The 26,159-nt window shown below is 42.1% G+C and overlaps 1 protein-coding gene across 1 annotated transcript in view; it reads right to left on the bottom strand.

Annotated features, from left to right (window-relative positions):
- CPED1 (cadherin like and PC-esterase domain containing 1) overlaps positions 1-14,443 on the bottom strand; it is a 152,007-nt gene extending 137,564 nt beyond the window's left edge. The window contains exons 1-3 of the mRNA XM_063323257.1: positions 14,302-14,443; positions 13,353-13,829; positions 1,969-2,155 (exon numbers count right to left, since the gene is read on the bottom strand). Of these exons, the coding sequence (XP_063179327.1) occupies positions 1,969-2,155; positions 13,353-13,604 (439 nt within the window). The 5' untranslated portion in view covers positions 13,605-13,829; positions 14,302-14,443. The remainder of the gene's footprint in view (positions 1-1,968; positions 2,156-13,352; positions 13,830-14,301) is intronic.
- Positions 14,444-26,159: the final 11,716 nt, after the last annotated feature.

The raw sequence follows: 26,159 nt of genomic DNA, 5'->3' as shown, positions 1-26,159 counted from the left end.
AAAATCCTTTCAAATTTAAAGTGAACTTTGAAAGTTACACGAGTAAGACAGACTGCACAAAAATAAAAGCACCGGATAGAGCTGCTAAATAATACCAAGTAAGAAGGAATGACTCTTTTTATAGATTTTTCACAACACTTATCTATGTTTCTCAGTCCATTATCTATATCCTTTTAGTAGAGGCTTGAAGGAACATATTTTTTAATCATTTATAACACTCCTATTAGTAAAATATTATGACAAAGCATAGCTCAAAATACCCTTCTCCAAAATAAGGAGTACTATCCCATCCAGAACAGTAAACCCCATCATGTACTGGCAAAGAAAAATAACTTTGAGTGTAACTTGTTTAGTTCTAAGAAAAGATCATTGGTTTGGTATGCAGACATGCTCTTTTACTTACTTCTTGTTTTTAAAATGTAACTTTAAAGCTAAGCACTTACATAACACAGGGAAAAGTTAAAGGCAGACTTATGTTGCCATGAAATTGAATTAGTAGAGTCTTACTCTTTACCTTAAATTGGCAAGTATTTCACTTTTTTACATACTCCAACATCTGCTAGAAGCTGTAGGACGTTCCTGGAAAATACCTAAACCCTTTTTATTATTTTTTTTTCCCTTACTGGAAAAATACTACAGGAAGTACTGGTGCTAGCCTGTAAAATATAAATACCCACAGTCAAATTGATTTCTGCAGAGGCAGTGTATTGGAGAACTTCAGCCTGAGCTGATCACTGTAGCAAAATCTAGTACAGTCATTTTTTTTCTAGGTCATAACTGAATTTGGCATATCCACTTCCTTGGCCATTTGAAACAAAAGTATTTCACAGAGATGGAGCACATGTCCATCTTTTCTCCGCAGCCCGTCTGACATTAGCAAAGCCTGCAGACACACTGACTTGACACCCTGAGATGGAAAGTACTCAAGGCAAGGAGTGGCTGAAAGGTGCCTACGAAACCAGATTAAAATAAAAGAGTCAGATGAAGACAATTTAATATTTCTGCCAAGAAAATTGCACGTAGCTCGTTTTCAAGAAAGTTTCTTAAAGAAACTTGAAATTAGTGGTGGAATTTTGAGCAGCCTGAAGTATGCTAAGTAACTATGTTTTTCATCAATGAAACTTCTCGGATTGGTTAAAGCACAAAACTGAGCTCTCTAGTAACCCGAGGAATGTATTGCAAGCCTGAATGATGTAAGCGGCACTCCCTTTAGCATGAGAAATAACCAGCCATACCATTTTCCTATTGACAGAATGGTGGCCTGTGTATTTTTTTCAAAGCCTTCCAGTTCCGAAATGGACTTCCAACAGAAGACCAAATTGAGATCACAGTTTCAGTTCCTACCTCTAAGGTGTCCAAGAGCCATGGTCAGCATAAATACAACTGGTGCCCAAAGCTCCTCTATCAAGCACAGTGTAACTCTACACAACAAAGATACAGTCCCTTGTGCAAGAGAGCAAACTTCAGTAGCCTGCTTTAACTGTGGATCAAATTTCAACAAGTGCAAAATGCACTTCTTCTGTATTGTGTTCTTTAACAAGCTTACAGAACAATCAAAACATTACCAGAGGAAAAAGCATAACTTCATGCATACAGCTTTTCTTCAAGAGAAATGAGAAAGAACCAAATATAGCAGGTATTTGTTTTGTTATTAAATGCTCTACTGAAAATCCCTCCATTATTATATTGATGAAGTTGGTATGAGAAGACATCAGGAACCAAAATGATCTGATTTACTTGTTAATACTACGATGCTTCACTCTGCTGCATTTTTTTTTTACAGAAGGAAGTATCTAATGAAAGAATCGTCTAATTGTGGGAAATTAGCTGCATAACTGGGAAGGGCTAGGATTTGGTTTGTATCCTTACTTGCATCCAGAGTTTATAAGCTTTATCTCTGTGGAAGAATGCTAGATCAACAGCTAACATTTAGTAATTAATGAATTAACTAAGTCCAATAATTCTTACTGTGATAAGGGGCCTCACGCCTGGGATCTTCCACCAATCTCCTGTTTTCAAGGACTGTGACTGTATATCCATGCTTTGCCAGGATGCGCTGACAGAGCTGACGCTCGGTTTCATGGTGGGCAGGAGGTGCGTACAGAACTGCTCTTCTCGTATGGCTTCCAAAGTACTGGAGAATGGAGTCATCGATCTACAGCAAACACAAGGCAAAGACAATGGTTGTAAGAGAGGACACTCCTCATCAGTATAATATATACTTGTTATTTTTCACAAATACTGTGACAACCCAGGAAATATTTCTGATATAATTAAGGATTCTCTTTGTATCAGGGACTTCTGACAACAAATTCCATTTTGTCTGCCTTTCAGTTTTTTCTATCTTCGTATTGGACTGAAATTGCAAGGGTTTGAAAGCTCAGGGTAGCAATGGAGGATCTTCAAACCGTGGTCTTCCCTTCATGGAAACACCTTTGGTGAAATCTGGGCTGCTGTGGTGAGCTGGTAACAGTACTTGCCAGCTGACCTTGACTGTGGCCTCAGGTTGTTCTGTGGGTCACCTACCAGAGAGAACTTGGTGGGTCCCATGTCAATTGTTCCATGGAATATGGGTCCTATGTAGATGGTAGAGTGCACGGGTCTGAGTTCTGCTGTGCAGTGTGATTAAGAAAAGTAAGAAGAGTACTGAGCTAAAAGCATGCAGAGGCATCCTAAACAGTACTGTAGAATTGCTGTGCCTCTAGAAAATTAAATGTAACCTTGTCATACCTTATTGCCTTATTAGTCCAACATGATGCAGCCCATAGGAGGACTGGCAGAGAGACTTGTATATAGGAGCAAGTGGAAAGGTATATGATGTCTCCAATGAATCCTAAGGAACCCTTGTGTTGTCTACCTTTCACTGTCTTCCCACATAATGCCTAGGGACAATGGGATCTAGAGAAAACCCTTCCTCTGTATAGTAGCCTGGGATGTGAGCTTCTTGCAAGAAAAAAAATGGAAAAGAGCCACCCCAAAGACACAGAGATAGTGTGAACTTGACATTAAGATCTGAAAAGAGCAAATTACTGGACCACTGTCATCAGGTCTTTGGGAAAGGGGGATATTTTATGTCTTACATAAGGCATAAAACTAGGATGCTCCATGTGGGAAACAGGTCACTAATATCTGCGATAGCCTGTCTGTTCTTTTGCAATAATACACCATTAATAGACAAGATTTTATTTTGGTGAAAAGTATTTGCCTTTAGGATTGAAATATTCCAGCATTTAAGGAATTAAATTCAGGACATGAAATTAGCTCTTGGCAAGTTCATGAACTTCAACATAGCAGTAAGTAGCAGCATGTCCTTTAAAAAATAAGTTATTCCATAACTTCTTATTTTAGTAAGCTTATCACTGGAGATAGGAAGTGCTACACAAACAAGGCACCACCATTTTGTGCACAGCAGACCACACTGAAAAGAGACTGATGCTTTGACATAAACAAATGTCATTCAAGATGTGTCCAGTTGTTTATAGGCCTATAGTCACTCTTCTCAGCAGTCTGTTCCCCAATTACAGGATGCAGTTTTATGTTACGCTTGGCTGAGGTGTAAGTTTCTCTGCGGCAGTGAGGAGCACAAACTACTTCAGATCCCTGAGCCTCTAACGCCATGTCTGCTTCTGCCCCAGAGCAGACACCCCCTGGGGGAAAGGGTTAGCACCATCATGGAGGGGACCCTGAAAAATATCTCGATACAGCGCTGTCAGCGTCTTCCCCATATATTTGCTAAATGTGCAGCGCAAAGCTACTTCAGACACGGGGATATTCAAGTAGAGGTTGATCACGTGCTGGCCGGAAGAAGCACAAATAGCACAGGGTGAAGTCACGGGAACTGCATTCGGTAACCTGTCAGACGTCCTCCCCGGCATCGCAGCGGTTTTAAAACACATTAATCAGGCGGCAAGCACAGCATTACAGCATCTCAGATCGCCCTTCCCCACCACAGCACCCGCCATTCCTTCCCCTCTGCCTTTGCACCTCCCTCCTCTCCTCTTATCTCCTCTCTTTCCTGCCCTCCTGCAGCGCCAGCAGCGCTGGCAGCCCTTCCTCTCCATTTCCCTCCCTCTTCCTAAATCCAGCCCTTGCCCCGGCCCCCTCCTGTGCTCCCTCTCCCTCCTCCTCCGGGCAGTCCAGCCAGACACTTCCCACTTTCCATCTCACTTGCAGCGTGGAAGAAAATCAGGAGAGAGCGAGAGGCAGAGAAATACCTCTGCCGTTATTTTGCGAGCAAATCCATTCTTCCATCCCACGTGTGCGGCACGGGCCAGCGTGGCGGGGTGAAGTGAGGACAGGTGGAGAGCGCAGAAGGGCTGCAGCCCAGGACACATCCCTGCCCAGCTTTAGCTGCCGATTGCGGCTTCTCCGGTGCCTGTCCCTCCCGCTGCAGCTGAAGGCGAGGGTCCCGCCTGCTGCAACAGGCCTTGGTGGCCCTGGTGGCCACTGGGGCCTGGAGGCCGGGCTGTGCCCCTCGCCAGGGCTGGCTTAGCACTGGGGGACAGGACCCAACGGGCCTCAGGGTGTCCCCAGGGCCCTGGGGACCCCCCCGGGGTCGGCCTGCGCCAGCCTGCCGGTGGCAGGATCTTCCACGGGAAGGGAGCTCTCCCTCACACCGCCATGGGAGGGCTGAGGCAGACAGTGTCTTCCCCAGCTCCCTAGAGATCAGCAGAAATGTTTACAAGGCTCTGGTTTGGCAATGGCAAATATTCAGGAGTACATTGATAGTAGCATTAAAAAAAAAAAAAAAAAAAAAGGAAGTTCAAGCAATTGCAGTAACCTAGGTCACTTCCACACAGCACAAAGGCAAACGGCCCTGAGCGGCTCCGCAGGGCCTGCACAGCAGCCGGCTCCCAGCGGCCGCCTTTCACAGGGGCTCAGAGGGCTTGCGGGGGCCCTCGCACACCACCAGCTGCTCCAGAGGGCTGGACACGCCGTCCAGACACACATAAAAATCCTTCAAGCTGCCAGTGCCCAAAGCCCCCAGATGCAGGGACGGAGCCGGCCTGGCTGGGGACACGCTCGCCTGCGCCCCCAGCCTCCCCTCCTGCTGCCCGGGCGCTGGACACCGGGCATTTTTATCCTCCCAAAAAGCCATGATGGGATCTTTGGAACACCAAGTCAATTCAGGGGCCTAAATTTAACAGCTTGGCCTGATGTCTAATCTGGTACTATTAAATAATATGAAGTAGCTCGACACCTTTTACGGTGCTTGCTTGAGATCCGTGCGCAGTGTTGCCAAATTTATTTCCTCTGCCCTTTCCTTTCAGAGCTATTTGCAGTCCAGGTTACAAGATGCAACGTGTCCTCTCTGTTTTCTTGCCAAGGCAGTGCAATGTAGGGCGGGGGTCTTTCTTCTTTTGTTTTAAACTACCCGTTGGCTACACAGAATTAAAAAAAAATATTCTGGCCAACTGCATGCTTGTAACAAGTGATTCCATAATATTTTCCAAAGCTCTATATAAAATGCCTTACATCACTGGCCATGCTGATCTAGTTACTACTGGATGTATTTCAGAATTTCCAATATTATAGCAATAGCAGTCATGTTTATACACTTAAAGAGTGCTGGTTTTTATAAAATGTTTCTCAATCATAAAAATGCAGTCTGGGCAGAGAGCTGGTATAAAAGCAGCAGAGTATGATAGATGAAAATAAGCTGTTCACATATTTCGATGCTTTATGGTTCTGATTTTTTTGGCATTCCTATAACTTTAATGTGCAGTAGGCTTAGACTAAAAAAAATGGATCCATAACATTTTGAATATTTGAGAATAATTGTTAAATGGTCAAATGTTTTCACATCCCAACCATTTTTTAGCTCTTCCCCAGTTTGAAGTCTCAAGCTATTTGTTAGCAGGTCAGTTTATTGCAGATTCAATACACCTTATGTGAAAGGGATTGGTAAAGAACATCTGCGGCCTGTGTCTTACCTAGAGAATGGTGTGGCTGTCTCCACTGAAATTAATGAGGCTTTACAGCAAAGCTGAGATTTCCCATATGATTGAGGATGAGGCTTATGTCAGCTTTGATATGATATACCTGCTCTTGCAGCTTGCAAACCATTGCACTTAGCTGAGTCACTGACCTCATTTTAGTGCAATAGGCTGTTACGTAGATGATCCCCAGCCTTAATAACTGGTCTAAACAAACCACAGTGGGCTATAAAGGGAATAAAAATGCATAAAAATGAATTTTGTAATTTTTTCAGTTTATAGACTAACGTGAAAAACACAAAAGAAAATGAAGTGAGCTCCATAAAATTTATTATGGATTTTCAAAAAATTATCAAATCGAAGGTATAGTCATCTGAGGTCTTAACGAACGAGATAAACAGCCCGGTTTATACAATATGAAAGCTCAAGAATTACGTAACCGTCCTCGTCTGGAAATAGACATCTATTATCTGAGTTGCAATTCTTAGTTCTGTCTGCCTGCAAGTTCCACACAGCTGCGAAGTTCTCTGTTAAAGAGAAAATGTTTTGACATTTTCCTTGAAACCAGTTTATCCAGTTCTAGGTTATGAATGTATAAAGATATAACTGATTATATTAGTTGCCGAAGTTTTCCGCTATGTACCAAATCTCTGGGTTGTTCCAAAAATCCAAAATTCCGTCAGTAACTGAATCTTATAATATATAATTACTGTCATTGTTTTGGCCAAGAAGAAAATAGCAAAGATATTTCAAGTTGAGGAGAGAAAAACAGTCACTTGGCGTTTTTTCAGATTCCAAGAAGATTGCATAATTCCATAAATATTGATGCATTGTCTCTGCCTGGCAAGGAAGCAGATACACAGGTTGAACTGTTGCCATAGAATTTCATTGACCATCACTTCAACTGCAGAAACAAAATTCTTCTTCCTAACATAATGGCCCAACTCATGTCTGCCTCAGCTTCTCTCAGGAAAGAACTCAAAAACTGAATCATCTTTTCAGCTACCCAGTTCTGGTGGCGTTGGTCCCTGCGTTGATTTCAGGCAGTCACTCTTTCACACCAAGCTGGCCAAGGCTGTCGGAGCCTTGTCCAATAGCTTCAAATAATTTGACTGCAGCTTGCTTTAACCCCACTGCTTTCTGCAGGTACTGGGCTGCTGCAGAAGAGATCTATGAGCCGCTATGCAAACCAAAAGGCCTTTGTCATGAAAGGGGTGTGCAACAGAAATACCATGAAAGACAACCAGCGTTATACAAACAACACTGGCACTACTGGCACTATTCGCAGGCAGTGAACTGCCTAAACTCCCATTTAGCCAGCAAAGGAAGCGTGGATCTACCTTCGCTGCTAAATGCCCGTTAGTACAACAACATTACAAAAAATCCGTAAGTGGGACTCCTAGAAATTACTGCACTAATAGTAAACAGCATTAATAAGAAGAGCAATAATAAAAACTTAGCATGTGGTTCTAATGCCTTAAATCATTCATTTACAGGACTGTGCAGACATTTATTAATTCCAAATGTGACTTTTAAATTCTTTTTCATGTTTGCATAGACGTTAGAAATAGTAAGTTGTTCATACTACAGTTATATTTGAAGTGCACATAGCTCCTGTATCAAGAAGTAACAGAGAAGTTAATTTCCTGTTTCACTTTCTGGAGGATATTTAAATGTGTTGGCTTTATGTTCTGTTAGATTTCCTAATCAGAAAGGACTGGGTTGTAGAATGAAATGGGTGGAATGTAATTCTGCTTCCAATTGTTTGCTGAATAAATACAGAACAAGCGAGACTAGATTATTGGCACTACTTTGATGGCTGGTTTCTGATGACTTCATAAATCCAAGAGCAAAACTGGAGTTATTTGCATAGTCATCACCAGCGCTCTGAGCTGGAAGTACAGAGCTATTTTATCAAAATGCCTTTGCTTTATGATTGCGTACATTTGACGGTACCAACTGCCTTGTCTTGAGAACAGATGATAAGCCAATCCTACCCATCTTATCAAAACAGCTATGTGACGAAAGGGCTCCAATGAAGCGCGAGTGAAATTCTGCCTCCATTTCCCATTTGCTGCTGATGCATCCTTCTCAAAGTTCCCTTCCTGCAAGGTCTCCACCCTGCCCCTCTTTCCTGACCGCTGCCACAATAGCCTTGCCCTTTATCACCAAAATATCTCTAGCTATCTGCGCAGTAAAAATAGCTGTTTCCTCATTGCCTTTTGCATTTTACATTGAAAAGGGGGAAAAAAAAATGTCCCGCTTTCGTAGGGTGCAATGTGAATGTGGTATCATTCCAAGGAAACCAGTTGCTGATACCATACCATCTGTCAATTGCTTTCTTTGAAGAGAGGTTTCATACTAGCAAAGTTCTTTGTTCTTTTGTGGGGAGAAAAGAGTTCTTATCCCCCTATTGTATTCTATAAAATAAATATCCTTTTTAAGATTAAATTTACTTTAAAAATGTATCAAACCTTATTAGGCATAATGTAATCTTTTCTATCCAGAGCTCTCACCGCACTCCATTTCTGCATAATAGCAAAAATCACCCCTTCTCATTCCATCATACAGCTTCGTTTCTCCTTTTTTTTCACACATTTACATTTCAAAAGTTCCCACTAGCTTTGTCTTCTTTTCTTTCCATTTCCATTCCCATCTCCCTTTCTCTTCCCCTGCACAAATCCAGCCCCTTCTGTGCACAGTCTCTTTTCTGTGCCTTCTGAGGATACTGTTGCTTTGCAGCCATAGTTCCCTACTCTGCCTCCCACATCTGCCCCAGCCAGTGACTCCTTTCCCCATGCCTTCTTCCATGATGCTCCCCTCCTGCTCCTGTCCTTCCCTGCTTATTCTGACCGAAGCTAGTATATTCCATCCGAAAAATCAACAGAAAAACAACAGACACATGCCTTTAGGGGGTGAAGTTAATCAGATTTGTTTTAAATGACTACATCAAGTCATGATTAATTTTGCATCAGAGGCAGTTATTTCCATTGACTATGAAGTCCAGCTTTCTGACTCTGATGAGCGGAACACTCAAGTAAAGACAGGATAACTCCACTCTGGATATCCAGAGTTGTAAAGTTCTAGTAACAGTTTCTCAGCTTTTTAGGAATTTCACTTCTGATTTTCAAATATAGGTACCTGGGCCTGTAATCTATGCAAGAGGTTCAACTGCATCTCCCTCTAGATCTTGGTTAGAACTAAAACATGATGTTTCTCTTCCCCCCCCCCTTTTTTTTTTCTTTTTTCTTCTTTTTTTTTTTCTCTATAATATCTGTGAGATATGGCCACATCAAGCTGTCATTATCTTGCTTCTTCCATGCTGTCCTCGGCCAGTAAATGATATCCTATCCTATGTGTTCAGAATAAAGCTATAAAAATCCTTTCCTCATTCTTCCTGTTTGCTCACCTCATTGTGGCTCCTCTTGGAGATGTATCTTTTATACCAAACATAAGTGGCAAGTTGAGGGCCTTGAAGGTGAAAACAGCTTTTTTCACTATATCTATTATATTTATTTTATTAAGATACCAGCCTCACCTACTCATGAAATTCTCATAAAATCAGCTGCTAGTCTTGCTTGTTTGCACATTGTTTTTGTCATGTGGCCTTAAATGGCCAGGGGATGTATCATAGAATCATAGAATGGTTTGGGTTAGAAGGGACCTAAGATCATCTAGTTCCAACCCCCCTGCCATGGGCAGGGGCACCTCCCACTAGACCAGGCTGCTCAAAGCCCCATCCAGCCTGGCCTTGAACTCTTCCAGGGATGGGGCATCCACAAATTCTCTGGGCATCCTGTTCCAGTGCCTGGAAGCAAGGCTTTTGTGAGTATGCATGAAATAATCTCCTTCAAGACCCATCGTCAAATTTGAAATCTTATTTTTTATACCTTAGCCATGGTTAGAGAGTTAGTATGCTGAAACAGTGCCTAGCACATAAGCAGTACTGACTCACTGCTTCCTCACAAGAGCAAAGGTACTGTTTCTACCTGGGCAAAACGTGCTGCTATGCAGAGACACCTAAGCTGGCTCTGGCTGAATTAATTCAGAGAGTGGAAACACATCCATGACCAGCTAATTAGCTCTTCTCAGAAGCGGCTGGGAAGCAGAGCTGAATCACTTAAAACGAGCACAATGGTTTTACATCTGTCTGGTACCAAAAGTATTTCTGGCACAATACCATGCCAGGCAAACCTACACGGGGCTTGTATGGGCTTTTTTGGTTGATACCGATTTCAGTTTAGATGCTACAACACCAAGTCTCCTCCTTACTAGATGTATTCACAAATATTTCCTCATGCAGGAGGAAAATGTGTCTGGCTGAACCTGCAGACAGCCTGCTGCTGGATGTGGTATCTCCCTCTCATGCCTTTAGTGCTGGAGATTCAGAAATAAGCCTTCTATTTTTCAGGCTACAGATATTAACATTTAATTTTATACTAGAAAATGTTGACCTCTGTTCATGTGAAAATAAGGCTACGGCACCAGCTCTCCAGCAGCTTTTAAAACTCCTGTGATGTGTGATACCTGCGAGAGAAGTACTATTAATTCTGTCAGGTTTTCCAGGCTATGGACAAAATCTGCATTTTTGCAATTTAAAAAAAAGACAGTCACTATGTGCCTGACAGTAATGGCTCCATCCCAGGGCATCTTGGATGTAGTTAAAGTCACATTTACAGACCAAATTGGCAATTTCCAGTCCCATGCTTTTTCCGCATATGTCGGGAACTTTCCCTCGCAAAATGAGACAAATTTTGAGATCAGAGATGCAGTGGCAAAGCTGCACTTTTTCTTCAGATCTCCCCCTCCTCTTCCCGTAAATGCTTATAAAAGGTGACAGCTATTTTTTTTTTTTACCCTCTTTTTTTTTTTTTTTGGAGGCACTTGTGTAAAGCAAACTCTGAATGGAGAAATTATCAGTCCTTGCAAGGGGATTTTGCTCATGCAATACCAATCACAACCAAGTTCTCACAGCAGGCTCAACACAATACTGATTGTTTCTCTGAAAGAAGCAAGAATTAAATCTGCCCCTACCCAGTCAGAAGAGATTCTGCAGTGTGACAGACGCTATGGCTTAAAACACAGAAACACTGGGTATTGTCTAAAAAATATTATCTTCAGCAGGGTCTTCTTTTCCTTAAAACTTATTCGTGAACTTTACTTTCATAAAACATGTCGCAGTGTTTGCTTTAAGTCACTGTTTAACTGCACAATAGATTATTTTTAATAAATCTGCTTGATGGACTATTTACAGAATAAGAATACATGTGTGACTAGTCAATTAATTAAAAATATATTTTAAAGTGTTTTTCCAGATTCATACATGAACATCTAAGCCAGAGCTTTGATGAAAACTTGTTTCCAAGCTAGCTACTGTGGGTGGGCACGTGACTGTAAAGTAAAAGAGTGTAAAGTTTCAGCCATGACATCTGTCTTAGATGTTACTGGATACCCAATAAAATCAAGAAAGATAACAGTTCTGTTATCTGAATAAGCAGTGGGCGAGCACACACAGTTCAAGAACACCCTCTCAAAGCAAACTGGTAGAGATTTTTGGAGATGTTTGTCTTTTCTGTTCCCTGAGATTATTACTATTCAGCCCACACAACCAGCAGAGCATTCTCTGAAAACTGAGAGCAACTTAAGAGTAACATCCCAACATGTGCAAGACATTTTGTTCCTTATGCTCTAGAGGAAACTTTCAAGACAAATAGGGAGCCAGCTATGGGTGGTCTTCAGAACTTGCAGAGGAATGTGTTAAGAGTAGCACAGCCATGGAAAACATACCTATAAGGGTTAACATAAGCATTTACATCTGTACTATAGGTTCAGCATGTGCGTGTGATAGTCACATCCAGCCATGCAGGCTGGAGGGCCATAAGTACAGCATGTTGTGAAAACATAAGCTTTCTTCTCATTTCGAACAGCCAGCGCACCAAGTTCAGTGTCAATCTGCATTTTTCTCAAACAAATTGTGAAAGAGGAAATTACAGATATTTCCAGCCAAACAATATGCTAGCAAAACGTTGCCATTATTCCACCAATTCTTACAGACTTTAGGTAGCCCAAGGTAAGATATTAAATGTTCTTTGCCGTTACAATAGCAATGAGGAAAAGGGAATGGACTGCAAGTGTCAAAAGTTGTAATGCAACGTGAACCATACTCGTCAGCTGTGCTTATTTCCCTTTAAATTGTAATTCTTCATGTCACATTGCTGAACAAATCTAAATCTGGGTACCTAGCGTACTAAAGCATCATTAAATATAAAATTATGACAAATGCAGCATGGACTAGATTTCTGCAACTCGTAAGAAAAATCTCTCTGACCTTCACATGAACAAGAATCCATTTTTTAAGCCTTAAGGTTAAAGAGTTCATGCCAAAGTTATTTCACATGTCTGTTTTCGATTGTTGCAGAAGATGCTCTTTACAACTGCTCTCCTAAAATCAATATTGCTGACCTTTCAGAGTGTGAACCCTATCTAATCAAAGAAGCAGTCTTCTAAATTTTTTTTTTTAAAATTTGAGCTGCTTTATGTGGATGCTATCCATAATCTTTGAAATCACAGATTAATACTTATAGTCCCAATACAGTTGAATATAAAATACCAGCGTAATGATAATTTCACGGTGAGATATCTGCTGCACTATTAGCAGCCCTCTATAGGATTGAAGAAAACCTGAAACATTTGCGCTAGTGCTGATCACAGATTCCAGAGTAAAAATAACTGCCTCAGTCTGGACCATTTAACAAACCACATTTTCCAACTAAAATAACAGTGTCTGCATTTGTTAGGTTTTAACACCCATTCTAGGAACCCTATACAAAATAAACATGAGGTCAGGTAACCTAAGGACAAAGTAAATTTTGTGGGACAAAGATTCTAAAGTAAATAGTGTGATTTGAAAATGTGAAAAGAGCTTTTTTGTATTTCTCAAATGCACTTCTTGTCAGCTTTTCAGCAGAATCCCAGTAAAGTTCAAAACTGACGAGCAGATAACTTTTAAAACAGGGCAGCTGCAGTCCCGGTGCTAATTAATAGCCTCAGTCACTTTCATGAAACCCCACTGGCTCCTGATTTACGTGCCCGTACTGTAAAGCCTCTGACCCGATTCCTAAAGCCAAAATAAAATATGGTCTGTGCAGCAAACTGAAATCTCCCTGGAGTCACAGAGCAATGCCATGTTTCAGCCGAAGATTTCAGGATTCCCGTATCAGTAACACCACGCCAAGGAGCTGGTAACGGAGAAGTGCTTGCGCATATGCTGCTGTCATTAGATCACCCATTTGTTTGTATACAGATCTCAGACTTCCAAGCTTAGGGCTAATTTTAGCTGGACTCAGATGATCCTGCCAGACTCGCTATCCCTCTCTTTGCTAATTATTGCTCAGCACTCTGCTCCAGCTGACTTACCTTTTTCACTGTCTGTGAATTACCGCCAGGGAGGAAGCAGTGAGTGGTGCTTGGGGAGACCTCCTTGTATCTTCCTTGCTGTGTTTTAGTCAGTTTGCTGGGTGCAATCCCATTAACGACTGCCGAAAGGATGCTGCTGGTCATGAGTGGGGTCAGGGTCTGGCAGAACAGGCAGATGGCCACCACCAAGGCCAGAAGGAAGGGACGAGGGCGACAAAGCCTGCGGCACCTGGGGACTTGCCCACAAACCATGGCCTCTTTGCCGTCCTCACTTCACCCTTTGCCACATTGCAGATGCAGTCCAAGTAGCCACGTCGTGCCAGGGTAAAAAAAAGTCAAAAGCACTCCTTACCCAAAACTAACGAGGGTTTTCCCCATTTCTGCTGCTGAGCGCTTTCCTGGTGCCTGGCAAGAAGTCAGGGTTTCCAGGGGAGCAGAGGTTCGGGAAGTGCCCTCCCATGGGGGTACGGGAAAAACCTGTGAAAAAACAAGAAGTGAGCAGCAGCAAACAGCAGCGTGCCATGGGGCGTTCTGCAAGGAGACGTAGAGAGCTCGTCCACACCACGCTCTCAGGAGAGCAGACCTGCCGGCAGACAGGTGAGGAGCAGAAATCTTCACCCCCTTTGCAGAAGGAACTACTCAGCCAGACAACAGTATCCAAGAAAGCAAGAGGTTAAAGCTTAACACGTCCTGTCCACAGCTGAAAAGAGTATGAGAGTGTACCAACTTCGTGAACAACCGTTTGCTGTTTTTTTCTCTCTTGCATTCTCAATTCCCACTTTGTTTTTACGGTTTCCTTCATTCCAGTCCTTTTAAATTGCCTCCTTCCTGTCAGCATGCACAGCTTTCTCTCTAAAAGTGATCATTTATCTGAAAACTGACAGCCTATGAAGATTTTCGCTTGCATTTGTTTTGTCCAGATTGCGAGTTCAAAGTTAGGTTTACTTACTCGGTTCTTATCCTGTTAGAAGTTTTCCGTTCTCCTCTAATGGGCTGCTGATTAAAACCACTTGGAACAACCCTGGCTCATGATCCCAGCTCGTCTCACACACTCAGAAGGCAGGCACACGCACATACACACGCCATCTGAAGCCAGTTGGACCACAGATTTCATATAAATAAAGGCTGGACGGCTCAGAGGGTGGGGCTAAAGTAGCTCCGCTCAGAGCAGGCACGGGGTTTGGAGACTCAGCCTGGGATCTGGATGGGGAACAAGAGGTGTCCTTGCTCACACTGCATGCCTCGAAGCCACCATCACTGCAATTTTTAGAAAGCTGCTGTTGCAGCAATCAGTTTTAATTGAAACAATATTAATATCTTGCAAGCAGGAGAAATCTGAGCAGCACCTGCAGTATTTTAGTCCAGATTAACAAAAATGTTGTAAAAGGAAGCAGATTTACTTGGACATAAGCGTCACTGACAAAGCAGTTGTCAGTAATTTTCCATAGAAGATATAATATCTCATAGCAGTGTATAAATAAAACTTCTTACTGATGTCAAAGAGGGAAAGAAAGGAGGGCGGACAAAAATACTCCAGTGAAAGCACTTAGTATCTAAGCCACAGAAGGTCTTAGTTACTACTTCCCCCTGCTGACACAGGACAGGGACGAGACAGATGGGAACAGTTGAGGAACTCTGTTATCTTTATAGACCTAAACTGCTCATATAATCAAGTTTTTTTAGCTAAAAATATCTGTGTACAAGTCGTCTGTTTTACCCTCCATCCTTAGTTATTTTTGAAAAGAGTTCTTCCTGCACTGCCTCATACATAAGAAATGAGCGTTGTTATGATAACTTTGAGCCAACCTACACAATTCAACAGCAGCAGCAGCATTAGCAAGTTAGAGGCCTATATACAGCAACAAAGAGTAGAGTATATATTTGTTTCAAGTGTTGGTGTTTATTCAGCTTTCAAATACTTTTTTTTCCCCCCATGCTAAAACCATCAATTTGCACATACAGAAAAATGCCACAGAAGTGATTCAACACGTCGTGCAGAACCTCATCTGTCACACGCACACTGCATTTTTGTTTTCTGTCTGGGGCTGTAGTTGTCTACATTAGACTCCTGGGTTATCCTGAGCAGGAAAGGAGTACAAAAGCTGCCTGTAGCCTCTTGTGATAGATGCTCGCCATCCACACAGAAACTCCTATCTCTGCTCGCTGGAGACACGTTGCTTGTGCTCCCTCATCCCAGCACACTGGCTCACATCCTTGGGCCCTGCCCCAGCCAGTCTGTGCTGCAAAGCCTCTGGCAAGACAACAAATCTGGCTGGTGGACATCGGAAAACCATGGGTTCCCTGCAGCTGGCTTCAGGGTAGGTCCATGTCGTACAATGGAGATGGGTGCCCAGGGAGCTGGTACATTCAAAGGAGGATTGTGGAGACACTGCAGCCAGCCTGGGAGCCACAGTAACCTCATCAGCAGAGGAAGAGAACATAACAGAGTCGCTTTATTGTTCTAAGAGACTGTCCTGTGGTTTTTGGCATGCCCTGACTTCTGGACCCACAACCACCAGCTGGGTGGGTGGCATTTGCATGGTTGTCAACTTCTTCCAAATTCTTAGTGAGGGGATTTTAGTCAGAGCTTTATGTGCTATTGCTAGAAGACTTGATTAAAACCAATTTATAAAGATTTGGATTAATGGTTTATTCATGGTGTGGAGATCATACCCCTTTGCTCCAGTTCCACACTTGGACAAAGTAATCCTTTCTGTCTTCTCACCCTGTTCCCTCAGTTGCCTTCAGCACAGCAAGTAACCATGCTCTCCCTCCAGCCCAACATCATCTTCTCCTTTCAAACTCCTAAGTGGGATCTTTATCCTCACATTTTCCCCAATATCTCAGAGCCAATTTATCCTTTATGCAACCCTGAGGCCACTCATGGGCTCCAAGTCTTTAGCACATTAGCACAAGCTGACAACTTTTACTCATTTACTGTACCAAGACTGATACTGCAGAAGAAGAGATGAAGGGATATCAGCAGAGGGCAGACAGATCACTGCCTCCTGCATGCTCCTGGGGACCAGCCTTGTGTTCATCTGCTTTTCCCAGATGTTCCAAGGAGTGAGCTGGCTTTTTCCCTATGTCTTGCGGTTTCTTTTCATGACAATAGCATGTAATGCACATTTCTTAAGCTGTAAATACTTTTCTCAATCACGGATAGAGTGCAATGAACATGACTCCTGTCATCTTTTCAATCAGGATTCCACTACATCTCTGGGCTTACGTCTCTACTGACTTATCTGGTCACATTCTGACACTTCAGAAATTAAGCCAGGACTATTGCAAATGGGGACTAATTCCCCTAGCATTAACTAGTCACTTAGGAAAAGGATATACGTGGATAAAGAGTCAGGCCTCCTGGTCTCAAGCTCACGGGAAAGATTCTTCAGTGCATAATGTTCAAATAACTGCAGTACACAATTATCTGTAAGATCAGACGTATCCAGCTAAGTATTTATACTCACAGGTATATGTACGTATTTCAGAATACTTAGCAGAAAGCTGCGAATCTCCTCTTTCTGACATACAAAATAAATTTAGTATTCATTTCCTATTTGGGATTCCCAGACCCGTTCCTTCCAGCGGCTGCTCCCACTGCATGGATGAAGGGCTCTCTAGCCGGCTTACCTCTGCCTGCTCCTCCTGCTCACTCAGGACTGCTTGCCTGGATGCTCCCCACAGCAGCCAGCTGCTCTCCTGCTCTGCGTGAGGCAAGGTCCTGCAGGCATCGCTTCTGCCAAAACCAACCAGCCGTGTCTGTCAAGAGTGATCTCCAGTGCTTGCAGCCAGAATCCCAGTTCCATCTGCATCATCTGGAATAGACTGTAAGTGTTTAAAGACACCCTGACATAGAAAAGGTGAGAGGAAAGTCACAAGACTTGCTAAAAATTGCCAGGGACTAGGATTTGAAAGGGCTTAGCCAATATGCCATGCAGGCATGTAATGTGCACCATTCATCATCTCACTGGGGTTTTTAAGCAACCCGGCTCATGTTCACACAGCTTCCATTTTACACAAGTCTCTGTGCTTGTTCAGTGGTGAAAGCTAGTGACCACTGAAGAATGATTTCCATGGTCTAAGTAGTGACCTGGACAGATAATTGCCAGGAGCTAACCAAGAAGAAAATATTAGGTACAGAAAGTTCGCAGGAATTTAAGGCCAGCTGAATAAATCCATTTTATGCATGCTTAACTTCACTCAGAGATCTAACACGAATCATTCTGCACCTCTGAATAAAGTTAAGGCTAGATATAAGCGCTTGTAAGATCAGGTCTTGATATAATAAAACCATTTTGCACCAATAATTTCACTATATAGAGGCTGCCAAGAAGAAAATATGTTTAACAACCATTTCACAATTGCTCTTTTCTAGAACAAGTTTCAAATTTCAAAGTATAGTGTCCTAGCAACCGTTTCAGTGATAAATGAGCTCACATGAAAAATAAGCTCAAACGGATCATTTCTAAATTAACTGATAGTCAAGTCCTTGTAATCACATCTGTCATCTTCACAGTGCAAACCTATATGCAATTTTCATTGTTTATGGACAACTTTTAAAATCGTTTTTTATTTTCTAGCATGCTAAAAATTATGCCAAGGGCCATAAATTCTCACTAACTTCAAAAACTGGATAAAGGCTTTATGAACAATAGGCATTAATAGCACTGTAAATATTCAAGCATAACACCCAGTTAAACTGTGCTGGAGAAAGCCGGCTCAGCCACACCCTCTGCGATTTTGTACTTCACCCTGAATTCAATCCAGATTGCAGTTAGATTTGCGGTGTCTTCAGTCCTGCGTGTGGTCCCATTGTAAGTCGTGAATGGGGAAGACTGGCACAGAATGAAGAAAATCAGCGAAATACATTTCATTACTGCTCCGCACATTGGAAGATTTGATACTACTGAAGTTTAAATTAATCCCAGCATAGTGAAAACCCAGACTCTCTCCCCTTTTCCCATTCATAGAACACTGTAAGCATTAGTGATATTGTGATTTTGTTCCACAGAGCACTCCAGAGAAAAAAGATTCACGTCTTAATCCAGCTTTGGCTCAGCTTTCTGATTTTGGCTCACAGAGAAGGCAGGCTAGCAGGGAAGGTTCTGCAAATCCTTGGAAAGCAAACGAGTTGATGTTAATGGGAGAAAGGTTTTAGGGGAGACTCCCCTTTTGGTTTTGCTTCTCATTATTGCTCAATTGATTTAATATTTTGCCTTTATGTAAGAGGCAATTTATTATAGGGACTACATAAGCAGTGTGTTTACTTCTCTTATCATAGAATTTAGTCAATATATATGTGTAGTTGATATATAGTCAATTTTAGATCCTTTAGATTCATTTTATCTGTGTGTTAAGAGCTGTGATTGCTGGATGTTTTGTCCCAAGAAAGATGCTGTTAGGCCAGCAGTTCCGTGGGCAGATCAGCCAGTCTAGTAATTCCCTGCCATGGAAAGGGGAAGGTCTTGCTTGCTCCCCTCGCCCCTGCCTTTAGTGTCTCCTCCTCACCTCTGCTCCTGCTCTTTCCCTTCCTCTCTTCCTACCTGGTGATCATGCTTATTAGGTCTTTTCATGAGAAAAAAACTGCGCAGTTGGGTTGGTTTTCCGCCAGGTGAGTGAGTTGAATCCACTCTTGGAGAGGTCCAATGGCCCCCCAGTGCTGGTACGAGTTGAACAGCAGGAGAACACGAGTCAGAGAGGATGTAAGCAGAGGAAGGGAACAGGACCTTTTCGGCAGTGGCAAGGCTTGATATTCATCTCACCAGACTAGTGAGCCCGCCCCAGCTTCCCTACAGTTTTAGGTAGGATCTCAGCCAACTGAATTATTTTTCCAGAGCCATCTCTTTGTATCTCACCATGTTCTTCACTACTATGTTTTGTCAGAAGGGTGACAGTGAAACACAGGTATCTATTTATTTATATATGTTAGTAATACAGAGAGTTACTTGACATGACGGTAGGGGAAAGCAGATGAAGGCATATGAAGATACTGGTTCCTGCTTAACAGGCAAATTTGCATGTCAGGAGAAAGAAATAGACCAGTAAATTCTTTGCTTCCTCCTCTCTACAGTTATTCACTGACTCTTGACATGATCCCCTCGCAGCAGTTGTTCTGAGATGGAGACAGGGATAGCAAGTGGTAAGCATACTGGTTTGGAGGCTACTGCAAAGAGGAAGGAGCGATCCCTCAGCCAGGCCTCCAGGGTGACAGTAGGATGTATCCTAAATCGCTTCCTATATACTGGGAATGCATGAAGCTTGCATTCCACAGAGTTGCTAGAGCAAGAGAAGCAAATGTGAGAGAAAGGACCAGTCTGTAAGGGCATTTAGCACAGGGAAGAGAAGCATTTACAAACCCTTTTATTTCTAACATTTAGCATTCTGCATTATGACTGGGGTTCTTTTGCATTTTGTTTTTGGGTGTTTTTTTTTAAAGTTAATTGTTCTAGTTTCTGTTCCAATAAACCCCAAATATAAAATTGAAATGTCGTAGTCCTCCAAGTCCTGTCACAAGGTATTTCCTCTTCTTTTGTGTAAACTAAATTTCATTCCCTTTTCACTTTAACCTGGCCGCATCATGTAGGTAGCCAGGACTAGCAGAATGTTTATATTTTTCTCCTGTCGCACGCCACAAGTGGACCCAAAACAGTCTGACAAATGAGAAAAGCCAAGGTAACTGGAAAATTCATGACAGTCATCCCTAAGCACCAGTTTTTTATACAGTTGCCCTCAAGTTCAGAAGCGAGACGTGTTTCAAAGCTTTAGAGATGTTTTGAAGCTGAAAAATACAATTAGACTCCTCATTCCATAAACACTCATCTTCCAGTTCACCCCCTAAATTCCTTAAACTATATTTTCTTCTATCCCATTACCTTTGGCTGCCTTTCTTCACTGCTTAGTTGGAACATCCTCTCTTTCTTTAGCAGAGCCGTTGCTTTGCTGAGACCACTCACAGACTTTTGAAGGACTATCCCAGCGCCTCCTCGGTTTGGCAGGCCCCTGATGCTCTTTGGCAGCAGAGAAATAAATGGAAGGCTCCTAAAACCAAGAAAATAGTGCTACCGCTATTGTACGCGTATAAAACAAGAGTGCAAATGTTCTCAGGTCTTTGTGTTGTCCTCTAGATGATTTAATCTGTGCTGCTGCAAATGGTGTGCCTGCCACAACTGTCAGACAAGCTCTATAATTTTGGACCAAGTTTTCCAGGTGCCAATCTCTTCAGACATTTTGGTCATTAAATTTTGGTTCGCCCCAGTAAGTAAATATCTATTGAGGCGTACAACTTAGGCCACACCATGGCCTCCACTGGCTTCGGTGGATGAGTTCTTGCATGTGAGTGTTTTAGGCACAAAGGAACAAGAGCTTTATTTTTCCCTGTCAAAAGGCTTGGTACTGATGGATATTCGTTTAACAGAGCTCTTCTGTTGGCAAGGAGAGTTTTAAGACATCAGACAGAAATGCAGACTAAATGCTCACCTGTGCCTCTCAAGCCACCCGTACACTTAACCAGCCCCATCAAGACCAGCCATTAGTATAGATACTGGGGTATGCAACAGTTTATTCCAGTTTGTTGCATTCCCGTGGTGCTGCCAGAATATCCAATAAGCCAGTACAGAAATGCGTCACCTGGGGCACTTCACATATTGTGCACGTACATGAGAAGTTATTATATAAGCAAATAGAATACGTGGAGCTGCCAGACACGCTATTTTGTTGTGGTTAAGGACAAGCAGATAAAGATAACCGTATACTGCTGAACTTACTGATCTGATTATAACTATACAGCTTCTCTCATGAGTCCAGCTGCCACGGCGTGATTACAGCAGAACAAGATAACAGCAACCACTGTGGCACAGAAGTTACTTTAGAAATACCCTTAAGTACATTACATCTTTTAAGCACTGGGTTTTGACAACCCGCTCCACACGGTATTTCTAAAAATAAGGATGAACAAGAAGTTTAACCATTTTTACAGCTAACAAAAGCAAGGTGGCCGGAATAAATAGAGTGGGGGAGGCCACACAGAAAGTCCCCGCTGCAGCTGGCATGAGGAGTGACGAGTTCTTTGTCTCCTGCCCCAGGCAGGGTCTCTGCGCTGCCTCTCAGCCCGGCTCTGCTGAGCTGCGCAGATTGCCCAAACCACGCCGGGCGATGGGAGGAAACGGCTTGAGAGCTGAAACTGAGGGAGGGAGGCGATGCTGAACCGCGGGGATACGGCTGGGAGGAGGCTGGACATCATACCATCAGTGGGGGATCCTAACCATTTTGATTAAACAGGTCATGCGTGAAACTAGCATTCCAGGCACGGGGGCTGTGGAAAAAGCAAGGTTAAGGAAGATATTTCTCAGGTCCGAGAGATCTAAAATGTTTTGCTGTCATTTTCTAGCCTTCACACCTAATTCCAATTGTCCAGAGGGGCTGAAAAGTGAATAGAAGCATTTTTCTACTTACTGGGTTGTTGGGGTTGTCTCTTTTGTGGGTTGTTTTGTTAGATTTTTTTAATTATAGAGGTATGTTCTATGACGAGAGGCAGATGTAGATGTTCTTGGGATTTGGTTTTGCAAAAATTAAAATATAACCAAAATATAATCAAATCAGAATCCCTCTGAAATACAGTACGAAGTAGCTGAACAAGCTCCTATTAAAATTTTTAAATCAATCTCTATTTCCATACAACTATGTTTTGATGCACTTTTAAAACTAAAGCATATTGAAGATGCTATTTGCTTTGGAAAATAATGTAAAACCAGGTAGTGCCAACACAGAAAACTAATAAAATGTATATAAGGCTGATAGCTAATTTGCTTGGTTTAAAACAGACTTTAAAAAGAGAATTACAAAGAATATTTGGGGTTGATTTAAAATGACGCCGTCAGTAGCCAAATATGAAATCAGGCTACAGTTTTATAATGTGCTGGTGTAATTACGAACAATATATTTAGACGATTCCTTCTTCATGAGTTTAAATATTGCTGCTTGAGGTTTAAACAATAGGAAAAAGGAAAACTTAGAATCTTTTCTATTTAAAGGCTTGTCAGTCTCCATAAAGAAACATTCCCAGTACATTCCTTTCACCCTCTTAAGAGAAGTCTTTAAGTAAATAGCTGTAGGTGAGTGTTTAGAAAGCACTTTCAAAATGAAAAGTACTTTAGAGTTGGTAAATCTTGAACATTAATGGAGATATTAACAACATCACATTGCAGTTGTATTTTTTGTCTTTTTTGGTTTTGAGAATCACCTTTAGTTTTCCTGTCCTGGGCTAAAACTTCCCTGAGATGTTTCCCCAGTGCATATGTTCGATGGTGTTTGTGTCTTACAAGAGCAATCACCAACCTTACAGAGGAGGTGGGCAAAGCGGTTCTGACGTAAGTGTTTCTCTCAAAGGTAATCAGCACTTCTGAAATCAGCACTTCTGTGTGCAAAAGCGTGCTTGAAGTCAGCGTCCAAGAACATTTCTACTCTGGATTAAAATGATTAACACATAATTTTAATTTTTGGGGGTAATTTTAAAATAACTGCTAGCTTAACTTCTGGTTATTCCTCAGTTCCTTGTCTGTTCCAAGTGTATTAGGCCATCAGGATCTCTGGGAAATGTATGGTATGCCTTCCTAAATTAAAATAAAGGGTCAACGCTAGTGGCTGTAGAACCATTTCATTTTCCAGACCTGACGAAGGAACACATGTTTTTATTGTGAGTTCGTTCAACTGTTGACGAATCCATCCATCTATAGAATGTGCTTTCTTTAAGAGTCTGAGATTAGTTTAGCCCCAAATAACACAACAGAGAAATTAAGCACATTTTAAAGTAATTTAAGTCAAGAATACCATATCCAGATGAATTCATCACAGCAGAAACACTCCATACTGTCACCTTTTCAAGCAAACCACATAACTGAACGTTTATTAAAACAATTTTTAAGTATGATGAGCACTTATTTTTACCCACACACAGAAACGTCATTTTAGTCTCACCAAAATAAAAGAAAACAGAGCTATAAAAACCATTTTCTTTATCAACACAGGGAAAAATAGTCCTGTATTTCTGACAAGAAAGGATTCCCTAATTCCACAGCACTTCCCTGACTGACCCATTCCAGCACTTAACTACACTCACGCTGGCAAAGTTTATCCAAACATCTATCCCACGTGTCGTTTCCTGAAAAGAAATAGTAAAACTGGCTTTGAAGTCAGAGGGCCACAATTCCGCAGGTGGAAACAATATAAAATTAGCTTCGCGTTCCTCCCCTATTTCTGTTTCACCAATTCTCATATGCGCAAATACAGTATAACTATTATTTATTCTTTTAGAAAGAAAGGCTTAGCGTAACCCTAATTAGGAGAACCACATTAACCGTCAACTTAATAAATAAATCTGTGTTCAGCAACAAAAGTATACTTAGAATTCCCCAAAATGTCATTTGTTATGAAAAAATACAGAAATTCTAGCTGAACAAATGCATGTGCTTTATTTAGTTTACGAATCCCCTCGCTGTACTCTTAAACTTCAGTAAAACTTTTCTTAATTGGCAGTAGCCCGTTCCATAAGCGTGGGCGCACAGAGTTGATTCAATGTATAGGGCATTGCTGCGCAAATATTTAGAAAGAAGCAGAGCAGTCAACAGCACTCAGAAGTTTTCATAATATAAGGTGCAATACAAATAAGTATTAGGGCTATAAAAATGTTAAACCAGCTGCGGATCCTACCGTTGTTCCTCATTTTCTACCGCATTAGGTAGGTTTCTTGTATTTCTCTACTGTAGTTGTAATGTGCTAGGGCTTTTTTTCAATACCTTCAGGATTTATTTTTTTTTCAATAAACAGAGGGAATACAGTTTGCAACAGTTAAAGTCACGTTTATAATAAAGACTTTAAATGTATTGTGAACTAATGTAGGAAACTACTAGTTTTTCTAAAATATAAGACATGACGTACTCAAGCACAAGTCTGCAAGGAATCATGCGACTTGTCAACAACTTCTGCATGCTCAGAGAGCTCCTAAATCTTGTGTCCTGTGCAAGATATATCTAGAGGAAAAAGCTGCTGGGGGTCTTTACAGAATATAGTAAGTCTAACAGCAAGGTGCGTATTTGAAAGCGCTAGAGGAATATTACTGTACCTTGGTACAGATCAGCTGAAGCGTGGCGTTTTTCTTGCTTTAGTTACATTATTCTCAGCGCATTTTATGCAATGCTGTGAAGAGCAGCAACTGCGGAGACAGTGCTCGTACAGTGTGGCGTAACTTTAGTTATTCATGGATATCCCTAAGAGAGTGTAAAAAGCCAGTCCCGTCTCCCTCCTGCTATTCAGCCTCTCAGAGATTTTTAGCGTAAGCGCAGGAGTGAACCCTCTGCTGTCGAGGTGAAGGCCACCTGGGTCCTCCTTCTGTCACCTGTCACCTCCATCGCACAAGAAAAGTGCACGGTCCAGACGTCCCAGGGAGGACGAGGGGGGAGATGACAAAACTTGCCAAGAAAAGCCAGCGAACAGTGGGAAGTCCCGCCCTGCTGAGGGGAAACAGACAGGGGAAAACAAACCCCGGAATTGCTAATCTTTATTGCGTGGGGTGGAAGAACATTTTGCAAAGTTTGATGGAGAAGAACGCAAGTTACTCTGTACTCTTCAGAGAGACAACCGAGCAGGATTTTCAAAGCAGGAAGGGTAACTGTATTTCCTCTCTCTTTTTATTTCAGACCTAGAATAAATAAAACCTACAGCTGAGAAAAACTGTTACTTCTTCACAATGCAAACGGACAACACAGTTTACAAGGCAAAGACCTCTTTTTGTACTGCTACAGTGCTCAGCACATCGCTTCTCAGTTTGTGGTGCTACAAATACCTCCTTATCCTAAAAATTCACCCAGGTGCTGGGGCATTGAGGTGAAACTAAACCCAGGTGCATCGCATAAAGCCGAAGGGTCACCTAACCCAGCGTCTGGTGCCAAATAGCATTCCCTGCTGGGTGCCAGAGGGCTGTAGGACTGTCACGGGCATCCAGGAACACCTCCCTGGTTACAGACTCTCCTCATTTCTAGTGATCCGTCTTCAGTGAGTTTTTGATCCAGATGTGTTACTTCTGCATTGATGCCTCCATGGGCTTTGCTTCCGTCAATGTCTCGGTCACTTCCTACCCCCATGTAAGCGATACGGCCAGTTTTACAATTTAAGCATGCCATGAGTGAAAAAACGCTGCTCTTTTCTCATATTGGACTGTCTACCTCCCTGCTACTTCTTTTATCGAAAGACCCACCTTTTCCACAGCGCTCCTGAATTTACAGATCCCTGTTATGTCCTCACTGAGCTGCCCCTTTCCAGCCAGAAGAGCCCCGGACATCTCAGTTGCTGCTTAGATTTGCCTACTTGGAGCCTCCTGTTTGAGCCTTTCCTAGTTTCGCTACATTTTTGCAGAGCGGACCAGGATTTTATGCTACATTAAGGCCCAAGCGTGCATCAATTTCCACTTTGTAAAACTGTTTTCTGTTTTATTCTTTCTTTCCTAGTGAGTCATTCTTAGCACTCGTCTGACCTGGCATTTCCATAGAATTGCCTAGATAACTCCAAAACCCCATTCCTACGCAGCGGTAGCTACTTCAGAGGCCCCAGCTGCAGGTAAATTAAGCTTCATTTTATATATTATTTTATATTTACATTATTTTAGCAAATGTTGAATTACGGCTTCCATTTTATCAGACACTCAGTATCATGAGATTGTTCTGCTACTTTTAACACGTCGCATTTTTGTAGTTTTTGAGAACCCAACATAAGTGCAAACATCACGTTACTGTTTACCCCACTTTAACCGACCTT

This window comes from Chroicocephalus ridibundus, chromosome 1, assembly GCF_963924245.1.
Source record: "Chroicocephalus ridibundus chromosome 1, bChrRid1.1, whole genome shotgun sequence".
NCBI classification, from domain to species: Eukaryota; Metazoa; Chordata; class Aves; order Charadriiformes; family Laridae; genus Chroicocephalus; species Chroicocephalus ridibundus.
This window is presented reverse-complemented; position numbering and strand designations above follow the sequence as displayed.